Genomic DNA, 11592 nt, shown 5'->3' with positions numbered 1-11592 from the left:
AATCTTTGTTGGCCAAAGGAATCCACGATAGAGAAATCTGGAGTCCAGCTCATGGGGACCCAACAGTGCTGCTAACACCAATGGGAGCAATGAAACTACTCTAACACTGGGAGAAGTGTTTCTGCAGGAGCTGTCTTGCCAAAACCCATGAGCGGAGGGAGCAGAATTTGGTGGGGGAAGAGTGCCTGGACTGGATGCAGACTTCATCTCACTCAGCTAAAGCTCTGTCTGAAGCTTTTTATAACTTGCACCTCCAGTCAGCTGCAAACTGGTCTTGTTGAGGAGGTACTTGCTGGTTCTCAGACTGTACTTCTGTGTTCCTACAGACCCTCACTGCTCTGCGGCCCTGCGCCTTCTGAGCAGACAAAAGTTCCTGTGAAATCCTTTCTGCTTAAATGCAGCCTTCCTGTGTATGGAGGTATGGGAACAAGGTTTATGGAGCAATTTCCAAACCCTATTCTTTTCCAAAACCCTGTGCACTTACAACACAGGTACTCAATAGCAGCATGAAACTGCAATGCTAGCAGAGAATTTTCCAGTCAAGCTCTTGAGAAATCAGTAACTATAAATCAGTCCATGGCAGCACAGGAGAAGGGTCCTGGGAAGTTCATCATTTGACCTGCATTAGGCTCTCCCCGATTTGGACTCCACATGTTTTAATGCAATCGCTTTTTTTCTGAGCTCTCTGTTTTAACGCTGACAGTCTGAAACAAATCTTGCAGTTGCAGCTGCCTTAGCAGGTTTCTAGTGCAGAGGACGCAAACCAACAGCCCCATCGTGTGGTTATGGGACACTGCTGAAGGCTATCAGTGTGCTCTGGAGAGCACAAGTGACATTTCCTGGGGAAATCCACCATTTCCATAATGCTAATAACCACAGGCTGTGCAAATACGTTGGGCAGAATAGTCTGGCTTCTGTGACTGCTAGAGAAGACAAGGAATGGAAATGCAGAAGATAGAATCACTCAGTGCTTGCTCTAGTCAAAAGCAGCTTCAGAGGAGCCTCCTGTAAATTTCTCAATCTGTTCCTATTATTAAAATTGTAGATCATGAAATTACTCCTTGCCTCTTCCCACTCATAGTGGAGGTATTTGGTAAGGATTTGCAGCCTCACACTCCTTCTCAGGCACTGCATGGAGTGACATGTAGCAATTTCTGAACATTGGGAGTCTGCAGGAAATTCAATGTTGAGGTCTTGTGTTTAAACTTAAACCTTTAAGCAACCCTTCTCTCTACCCCCTCCTCACCATTATTCTATACAAACAGTTTAGTTTTGAAGCCTTTTTTAAAGATAAGCTTTAAAATTACTTGTTTTGCAAGGGAAAATATTGTGCAGTCAAGGCATTCCACCCTCCTAAATTTTTATTTTCTCTGCACTGATGAAAAAATCCAGAAGAGCCTGATGAATTCGGTGAAGGTAACCAGAACAGGAAATCTTCAATCAGAGTGTATCTCCTTGCTATCCACCAGCCCTAGCTCTGAGGCTCAGCACATTTCATGGTTTCCTGCTTAATTAGTGTTTACAACATATATAAGTAGAGGCAGAAGAACCACTCCGATTTCTATATATTCTTGGCTAATCTTTTATTTATTTATTTGTTTATGAGCCCTAGGCACTGATGAAATGACTGGGGATAATGCCCAGCATAAGTTCAAGATGTACAAACTGTGTTTTTCTTCTAACTAGATCACATTCCTTATCATAAGGTGGCGGAGCAGGTTGGATGCGTGAATTTCTTTGCGTATTCTCAACCCTTGCTCCTGGCTGCTTTTTAAATTATTTATTTATTTATTTAATCCAGAAATACCTGGCTTCTTAGCATTATTGCTTGTTTGCTTCTGCTAAATGAAGTACAGTCTTAACAACTTTAATCTTCAGCTTACTGATACTTCAGCTCCAGAGCACCTGCTACCCCAGGGCTTCTACTTTTCATGGAAATAAAGCTCAGCTGAGCTTTATTTCAGTGTTGCTGTGAGCTGGGCTAGCTGCTCTCTTGGCATGACTTGCAGACAGCTTACCTGCTTGACCTAATGGGAAATGGCAGGAGCTGCCACGTGGGACATTGCTGCTATACAGCGTGATTAGCGGGGACACAAAGGGCTCAGGTCATAACTACGTCAGCTAATCTGTTATGGATTTCAAAGTGCTGCTCTTGAAAGCTGTAAAAGATTAAGGGAGAGCACAGAGCTGAGCTGCACAGAGAGGGTCTCTGCTCAAGCTCCTGGGCTGCAGAGGGAAGCAGAGACCCAGACAAGACCGATTTTGCCTACACATGTGTCTGTTGGCATCTGTGAAGGACCTGTCAGGCAACAACTGGCAGATCTGTCTCACAGGGTGAGAAATAATTCTGGCCAGATCAGCAACATGCAATGTTTAGGAGGCAGGGATGATTTTGCGTGGACTCCTTTGCTGCCTTAGCTTTGGAAAGCAGCAGTGGGAGCACGGGCTTGCATGAAGCACCCGTAAAGCCCTGGACTCAGCAATCGGGAGGTGCACCTGCCAGCAGCACCAGAAGGTTGCACGGGTTGAGTTGTGACAAGTCCTGACTTACAGACCATTCTGCAGGTCTGCTGTGATGACAGAGGGCACACAGATGGGGGAGAGGTCAGGGTGTTCCGGCCGTGCTGCTGCACGCGAAGGGCGCGTGGGTGCTCGGATGCCGCAGGGGAGTGTGCCGAGGTGCACACAGATCTAGATAAGGGCACCTGGATGGTGTTTCAGCAGCACCGTGGAGATGGGGATAGGAGCCATCCATCTCCCTTTGCGCCTTTACCCCAAGCCAGAGTGTGCCATTAAGAGCTGCCATCGGAGAGGAAAAAGTGGGGAAAGCACTTGTTTCAAAAGGCACCTTTTCTTTCCTTTTCCTTTTTTTTTTTTTTTTTTTTTTCCGTTTCCTTTTCTTTTTTTTCCCCCAGCATCACCAATTCTTGTAGGTTTGGCTAATCCAGCTCAGTCTCCAGCTCTGGCAGCCAAGAGTCTTAAAAAATTTCTCAGAGCATGTTTAGAAATAAATGTATTAATTGCTGTTTTGTTGAGGGAATTGCTCATTGCTTAAAACTCGTGGGGCTGACAGAATTAGGCAGCAAATTTAAGCTCATCGGCTTCTGAATGGTGGGACGGTTTGCCTGAGGGGAAGGGGGGACCATGACAGTTTACATGGGGGCAGGGCCCACCATGATGGTCTACATCGAGGGGAGGGAGCCCCCATGGCAGTTTCCGTGATGAGAGGGGGCTGCCATGATGGTCTGCATGAGGGGAAGGGGCTGTCATGACAGTTTACATGAGGGGAAGGTGTTGCCCTAATGGCCTACATGGGGCAGGGGGCTGCCATCACAATTTACCTGAGGGGATGGGGGTGTCATGACGGTTTACATAAGGGGAAGGGGCTAACATGACAGTTTACATGAGAGGAGAGGGCCGCCATGAGGGCTCACACTGAGGGGAGAGGCCGCCATGACCATTTACGTGAGGGGTGGGGGCCGCCATGACGGTTTACGGACAGCAGGGGACCGCCATGACAGTTTCCCGGGGCCGCCATGACGCTTTCCAGGGCGGGGCGGGGGCGGCCGCCGCAGGGCTCCGGGGCCGCCGCTGCCGTCGGCGGGGCGGGGCGGGGCGGGACGGGGCGGCGCCTTCCCGCCCCTGGGCGGCCCCGCGGCGCGGCGGGCAGCGGGGGCGGGCGGGAAGCGGCGCGCGGCACTGTGGGCTCCGCTGCCGCCGGGGCCATGGCGCTGTCGCGCGGCGAGCGCTGCCTGGCGCTGCTGCTGCGGCTCGTGTCGCGCGCCTGCCTGGCGCTGCTGGCGCTGGCGGCGCGCGCCGTCCCCTCCGCCGCCGCCGCCCCGGCCGCGCCGCGCGCCGTCCCCGCGCCCCGCCGCCCGCTGCTGCTGCTGCCCGCGCGGCAGCTGGCGCGGCGCATCCGCGCGCGGCAGGTGGGCACCGCGCCGGGCCGCGCCGCGCGGGGCTGTCCCCGCGCGCGGCCCCGCTCACCCTGCCCTCGGCCCGCAGGTGAGCTGCGTGGAGGTGCTGGAGGCCTACATCGAGCGCAACAGGGAGGTCAACCCGCTCACCAACGCGCTGGTCCGCGACAGGTAGGTGCGCGGGGGGAGCCCCGCGGCGGCGCCGCCCCGCGCGCTGCCCCGCGCCGCCTCCCTCCGCAGGTTCGAGGAGGCCCTCGAGGAGGCCCGGCAGGTGGACAAGCTGCTCGCCGAGGGTCCCAACGACGACATGCTGGAGGAGAAGTTCCCCTTCCTGGGTGTGCCCGTCACCGTGAAGGAGGCCTTTGCACTGCACGGTGCGTTGGCGGCGGCTCTTGCCCCTGCCCTGCCTCGGGCAGCAGGGAACGGCCTCCCTCTCCCCATCTGCGTCCTTTGCACCCAGGCACCCCATGGCCATTCTCCTTCCTGTCGCCCCCACGCTCGGGGCGTTTGATCACTGTCCTGGGAGCAATTCCTGGGGAGCCGGCACTGACCCCTCTCTCTGCTCGCTGATCCTGGTGCCACAGGGATGCCCAACACATCGGGCCTGGTGAGCCGCCGCAATGTGATCGCTGCGTCGGACGCTGCCGTGGTGTCGAGGCTGAAGCAGGCGGGCGCCATCCCGCTGGGGGTCACCAACTGCAGCGAGCTGTGCATGTGGTACGAATCCAGCAACAGGGTCTACGGGCGCACCAACAACCCCTACGACCTGCAGAGGATCGTGGGCGGCAGCTCAGGTGAGACTCCATGCCTCAGTGTAGGCCTGGGTCGCCCTGTCTCCCTATGGATGTGAATGGCAGCACTTGGTGGGGCTCTTACACGGGGAAGGTCACTGTGGTGTGAGTTGTCCAGCTGCCCCTCAGGCTTCTCTAGGACTGAGGTGGCTCCTGTCCCATGAAGAGAAGTGTCGGCCGCACTCCTGTGTCATGGACATCCTCCTCTACAAGCTGTGGGCTTTTGCTGTCTGTTCTGCCGTGCAGGTGGGGAGGGCTGTGTCCTGGCAGCCGCCTGCTCCGTGATCGGTGTGGGCTCCGATATCGGTGGCAGCATCCGGATGCCTGCCTTCTTCAACGGAGTCTTTGGCCACAAACCCACCACAGGTAAAGCCGGTGGGAGACCCACAGGGGAAACCGTGCAAGGGGCAGAGGGGACTGTGCATTACCCCGTCACCAGGAGCTTCTGGAGGTGAAATGTGTGGGGAGGGCTGTGCAAGGAACGCATTCAGGATGCTCCTTAGTTGTTGTTGTGTAAATTTTGACATGCTGGGAGTGCTGCAACTGAGCAGGCGGTGCTCTAACTCAGGAGTGGGAAGTTACTTTATCGCTGAGCATCAAAGGCATGGGAGGTGGGAAGTGACTTGCACATGGTATTGCAGCCTCCATGTGGGACGTTTTCCCAAGGTCAGTATCTAGCTTGGCAACCACAGGTTGACATAAGGCACCTTTCCATAAGCCTGTCTGGGGGCGGTTATCAGCCTCTGGAGACACAGTGCAATAGGCAGGGCTCTCGTCGGTGCCAACCGGGCGCTTCTCCTTGGCGCTTGTGCACGTTACCAGAGCCTGCGAGCGGTGCCGGCGCGCGCAGCGCCCTGAGCGACAGCGTCCGCCCGCGCCGGGAGGCCGCGGCCGTGCGGGGCTCGCCTGGCTCGGGGCGGCGTGGCGGGCGCGCGGCCGACCGGGCGCCTCTGTGCTTGCAGGGGTGGTGCCCAACGACGGCCAGTTCCCCAACGCGCAGGGGGTGCGGACCAGCTTCCTGTGCACCGGGCCCATGTGCCGCTACGCGGAGGACTTGGAGCCTATGCTGAGGGTCATGGCTGGGCCTGGAGTCAGAAAGTAGGTGGCTCTCAGCTGTGTTTTGGCTATTGCAGCGGGTCCTTTTAATTCGTTCCCCTTTTGACATGATATTTTGTCTAAAAAGTCAGGTCTGTGCAGCCCAGGTTGTTTGTTACTGATTTGTTTTGTCTGATTCAGGCCGCAGCGGGACCTTGCAGGCAGTTTTCCTTCCTGTCCTGGCTTGGTCAGCCATGACCGCCTTGAAGCGAGGCTTGAGGGCAGGAGCACAGCCTGGCTTGTCCTTGCATTGGATGTCAGATATCCCTTCCCTCTTGGGACTGGTCTTTCTTTTGGCTTTTATGCGTGCTCTTTCCTGTTGCTGAACAATTAGTTTTTCATCCTCCACCATGACCATGTGGCTTTTTGGTCTCTTGGTAGTGTTGTGCTCCTGAGAAGCAACTTATGCTGAGAGAGCAGTAAAATGTCCATTTTGACACCCCTCTCTCTTGTCACTGGACTCACAGTGGGAAATAGGCCCTTTCCTTTGCCCCCGTCGAGGCTGGGCAAATGTTACTAGCTGAATGACACGAGGGTCACTCTCGTGTCTGCCAGTCGTTGCTCCCTGCCTTGTCCTAGACAGCCCCTGCAGAGCCCGCGGGGCTCTCGCCGTGGCACTCGTGGGCTCGTGGCTCGCTGAGAGGGATGCAGAGGAGCAGGATAGCGTGCCGGTGCTGCAGTGCCCACCTTGTACCGCAGCGTGGCTTGGGCACGTGTCGGTAAGGAGCAAAGCAGAGACGGGGACAGGCCGGGCAGATGGTGCTCCTCACTGTGGCCTCCCTGCTGGCTCCTTGCACTGCACGTGGCTGCTTTCCCTGTTGCTCCTGTCACTTCCCCGTGGCTCCGGTGGCGTGGTACTAGCCCTGGCCGTGGCCAAGGTCCGTAACTGCCAGGTGTGTACTGAGACCTGCCTTTTTCTATCAGTTCTGACAGCAGAACTAGTGGGGCCTAAAACTGGTTGGCCACGTAGGTGGGTGGACTGCACTGAGATGTCCCATGTGTCTTCAGAGGCTCACCTTTCTGCTGTGGTTGTCCTCAGGGCACCTCTCTCACATTAACACGCGTGTGAGCAGCTCTGGCAGCCAGTGAGGAACAAGAAACAAATTGCTAAGTGCTGGTGTTCCTTTTGCAGGCTGAAGCTGGATGAAAAGGTGTCACTGGAGAAAATTAAGTTTCTCTGCATGGATCATGATGGTGGGTCCATTTTTGTGTCGCCCGTGGAAAAGGAGATCTTGCAGATGCAAAAGAAGGTAGGAAGGAACTGGAATAGGTTATCTAGGCAGCTGGCTATCACTGGGATGAGCATGGGAATAAAGCCTGGGGAGAGCACTTTGAGGAGTCATTTGGGGACAAAGTGATGTGGTCTGTGGCCAGCTCCTGTACATGGCAATGGGCTGGAGGGCTGCTAGCTCTGCTGCTGTCTAGGCAGCCTCAAGTCCCATTTATGTTCTAGAAATGGGAAAAATGTGGAAAGATATTTTCTGTTCTTTCTGCCTATGAGGTGAACATTTTGTGAGCAGTTGCAAATGCCCTTGCTAGTAGTAGCCACACGTAGTCCGTGTCCTGGAGGAGCAGCAAAAGGTTTTGGCCTAAGTTTTGTTGCAGTAGATGCATTTTTGCTTTCTTAACTTTTCCCCTTTTTATTATGGTGACCTCCTGAGGATGCACTGTGTAGTGAAGGGAATGCTGTGTGTTAGTCCACCCGAGACTCCTGTCCGTGTTTAGTCATGCAAAGGAAAAGATCCAGCCATGGATCTGCGCCCTGACTGCCGGTACTGCACTTGGTAGAACAGTGGCTGCACACTAGAGTGCTTTGCTGTGCTGGCATGTGAACGACACTGTTAAGAGGCTTATAAGACCTTCTGTGCTGTTCCTGATGCTGTTCTGGAGCATCCAAATTCCACGTAGCTGGGGGTTGCATGGTGGAGTTCTGGCAGAGCTCGAAGAACACGGCTCCTTAGCATCTGGCACCTTTTCTGTTTGATAAATGTGAGGAGAGCTGGCAGGATGTACAAAGGAAGCCTAGTTTGGAGACTCTGGCCTGCAGGCCTTTCTTGTCTCTGGTTTGCATGTACCTGTTGCAAAATGTCCTGTCCTTTTAGAAGTAAACCCTTCCCATTGTTTTCCTTAGGTGGTGGAGCACCTGGAAGGTGAGCTGGGCATCCAAGTTCAGCGTGTGGCCATCCACAAGATGAAGTATTCTTTCCAGATCTGGTCAGCCATGATGTCTTCCTGTGACAGTGATGGGCAGGTGTGTAAGAGAGCGGGACCAAGGTACAGACCCTGTTGTAGCAAAGAGTCAAGTCGATACCAAATCAGCCAGGCAGGCTCTTAACCCGTGTGCTGTGTGTCTCAGGCTAAGACCATGTTGCAGGTTGGGGTTAATAGGATTACTATGAGTTAGGAGACTGAGACTGAAACAGTGGATTAAGAACGCTTTACCAGCAGGCCTGTGTGGAGCAGAAAGCACTTTTTATTATTATTATTTTTATTGTGCTATGATTTTGCGAGGTTAGTTGTTGTGTTCCAGCTTGATTCCCTTCAATTTTTAGCTCCCATGCCATGCTCTGTGCATATATGGAAGTATTTCGTAGCAAAAATGAACTGGGTGTAAACTTAGTGTGTTTTTGCCATGTGGACAGCAGTGACAAACAAAGCAACCCCACTTTCTAAGGAACTGTATCACAGGAGGGCATGTCTGGTCCCTTCTATCTCCTTTTACCTGATTTTTGGAGTCATGTAACAATAGTAGATACCCCAGGAAACATCCAGGGCATTTCTCATAGCATCGTCTTGGAGAAGAAGCTTTGAAAGGTGCCTGCAAGGTGGACTTTCTTTTCCCAGAGCCGGTCCCCTTCTTGGTATGTCTGGCAGGAGGAGATTCTCCTGCAGCTGCTTTAGATTAGTGCAAGTGTCACGCAAAGATGGTGCTGGACATCTTCTGTCTGTGAATGGGAATAATTTGATCCAGTTTGTGGGGACATTTACTCTCTTATCAGGACATATTGGGGTATTTGAAGAGCCATAGAGTTAGCTGTAGTTACGGTCCACTCTTCAGTGTTGTGGGCTAACCATGCTGGGCTCTTGCTGAGTGAGGGATGTGTGATTGCAGGAGGCACAGCTCTTCACAGACCTGCTTGGGGACCATGGGAAGCCAGTGTGGCCACTGTGGGAGCTGATCAAGTGGCTCGTGGGCATGTCTACCCATACCTTCCCAGCCATTGGTGAGTCTGCAAGGGGCTAAGTGGCATCCGGAGGGGGTGGTAGGGCTGGGTGAATTGTTGAATGAATGCTCTAATCTCCACTTTTTTTTCAGAGAGAACAAAACAAAAAAGTGCCCCTCCATTGCCACCTGAAGGGTTCCAGAGTTCATGCTGGGCAGCCTCAAAATGTTTTTAAGTAGTGGTATGATCTCTTTAAGCCCTAGGAAGGTGCATGCCCTAGGGAGAGGGGCAGTTGTTCAGATCTTCAATAAGCAGGAATGGGACATCTTCCTAGAAGGAAAAGTGAGGAGTGCAGCCAGAGTTTTCCCCTTGCCATGAGCACTGCCAGAACTGATGGGCCTCAGAGGGAGCTAGCCGGGTGCCTGTACTTGTGTCGCTTCTTAGCAGCATTGGAGATCAACCTGTACTACAGTCAGTGGAGGATTTAATTAGTGCCTGATATGACTGCTGCTTCTGTCTAATAAGTGCCAGGTTCACTCTGCCACCTCTGCTTGGGCATGTGTGTTGAGAGCCAGTACCTCTGGCATTGCTGCTCCCTCCAGGTGAAATGAGCCAGTGACTGGAAAAATAGCCTCATTCTTAGCTCTTTTAAGAGGTGGGGGATGCTGTGTACGCCTAATGTGCTCCCTAGCCTGGTGCAACACATGGATCTGTTATTCCTTCTGCTCTAATGCTGCATTCCTGTTTGTGCTCTTGTCCCATAGCTCTAGGGTTGACAGAGAAGCTGGTGAAACTGAACTCTGGTGGGAACGCCAAGCTGGTGAGCATGGGGAAGAGCCTGCAGGCCGAGATGGAGACCTTACTGGGGCCAGATGGGGTGCTCCTGTACCCCTCTCATCCCACTGTGGCTCCCAAGCATCACTCTCCCCTGTGCATGCCCTTCAACTTTGCCTACACAGGTGAGCTGCCTTGGGCCCAAGAGAGGGGTCCCACACGTAACCTTACCAATCCCAAGAGTGCGTCCGGGGCAGCGTGCCCTGTCTCACTCCCCTGCGAGCGAAACAGGTGGCAGTGACAGTCTGTGTAGAGTTTTGTGATGCCCAGTGCTGGTGCCAGCAACAGCCAGGCTCTTGGGTGACTCTCAGTCATTTCATGGCCCCCTTGGGTTGCAAGGGGAGCTCTCTGGAGCCCTGGTGCCTACAAAGCCGTAGGTGGGGAGACCTGTTGAGCGCCTCAATAGTAGACTTCCCGTAGCAGCTACATGTTCACTGCTCCAGAAATCAGACAAGAATTATTGTCATGCTTTAAAACTGTGTGTCTTTTGCAGCTGCTCTCTGCAGGTTGGATTGCTGTGGCTTAGCTCTAACGGGGCCGCCCTTACAGAGAAACCTGGCCTTGCTTCCTTGGTACACCCTGTCCTGAAGGCATGTGCGAAGCCGCTGGAGCTGGCATTTTAGCAGCGTCCAAGGGCTGCCACGTGTCCTGAGGAACTGGGATTGACAGTCTGGAGCTCTTTATGTGGCTTTGCTGGCTCTCGAGCTCCGTGATGCCAGCACCACACTGCAGTGCTGCCTGGCTTTGGGGTTACGTAGGTATGGCCAGCAGCAGCTTCTTGTTGCCATGTTATTTGACTGCTGCCACAGAGAGGCCCTGCTCCCAGGAGCCGGAGCTGTGTGGGACAGTAGTTAACGATGGGGTGGGAGAACTTTCCCTGAGGAGTGAGGGGGTGACTTACCTCGTCCGTGACTGATTCCTGTGCCCAGGGTCTGCTCTGATGCAGCTTCTCTCTTGCAGCTATCTTCAATGTCTTGGGCTTGCCGGTGACACAGTGCCCGCTAGGTCTGAGCAGCGAGGGGCTGCCACTGGGCATCCAGCTGGTTGCAGGGGCCTACAACGACCACCTGACCCTGGCAGTAGCCCGGTATCTGGAGAAGGCCTTCGGAGGATGGGTATTCCCTGGAAAAGCCTAGCGTGTGTTCCCAGGACACCGAGGAGGAAGAGACAGAGACAGTTGTGTTCACAGAGGCTGCCTACAGGTTGCGACACCCAATACTGTCGCAGGACTATCTGCTCCCTCGCCCAGGGAGAAGCTGGCCAGCACCGTGTCCATCTACCCTGTGAGCAGTGCGGGGAGCTGGGGAAATCCCTCTGTTCCCGTTGGAGCTGGCTTCTCCCCACAGCACCATCTGTGAGGGGAGAGACCTGTCCTCCCTGTGGTCCCTCAGGAGCCCCTGATGCCCTGTGCTCTGAGCAGACAGCCCATGTCCTGGCTGGGGCAAGCACTGATGTTTCTCTAGGCACAGAGACCACTCTTTCTCTGTAACGCTTGCTGCTTTAAGGATGCAGGGTGAAGGCTAGAGAGAAGGGGCTGGCAGGGGCCTGCGTCCTGCTGGGCTGCTTGGGGGACCACCTCCCAGCAGTGTGCTGAGACGCTCTTGCGCACATTCATCCTTTCTTCTCTGTGTCTCCCTACTCTGTGGCTGAGGTTGCCTGCCAGTGGCCTTCTTGCACCCGAGGCTTGCTGGCCCCTGCAGTCCCACTGCACTTACAGAACGCGAATGGGTTTTCCTCCCATACCCATGGAGGAGAAGGGCTGCTCATGCTGAAAAGAGCTGTTGGCAGCTT

General features: G+C 54.1%; 1 protein-coding gene across 1 annotated transcript; it reads left to right on the top strand.

The window, feature by feature from the left end:
* The first annotated feature begins 3725 nt into the window (after positions 1–3725).
* On the top strand, positions 3726–11301 carry FAAH2 (fatty acid amide hydrolase 2). Its single transcript, XM_088527482.1, has 11 exons — positions 3726–3929; positions 4006–4088; positions 4158–4291; positions 4502–4711; positions 4955–5074; positions 5671–5806; positions 6936–7053; positions 7935–8054; positions 8916–9027; positions 9732–9926; positions 10762–11301. Exons 1-11 carry the CDS (start codon positions 3726–3728, stop codon positions 10935–10937), a joined length of 1608 nt encoding a protein of 535 aa, XP_088383608.1. The 3' UTR covers positions 10938–11301.
* The last annotated feature ends 291 nt before the right edge of the window (positions 11302–11592 follow it).

The sequence above is a fragment of the Tinamus guttatus genome, unplaced genomic scaffold (genome assembly GCF_059628265.1).
Source record: "Tinamus guttatus ecotype Peru unplaced genomic scaffold, ASM5962826v1 Tinamus_guttatus_pri_ptg000287l, whole genome shotgun sequence".
NCBI lineage: Eukaryota > Metazoa > Chordata > Aves > Tinamiformes > Tinamidae > Tinamus > Tinamus guttatus.
Note: the sequence above shows the minus strand (reverse complement) of the source record. Positions and strands in the feature narration are given on the sequence as shown.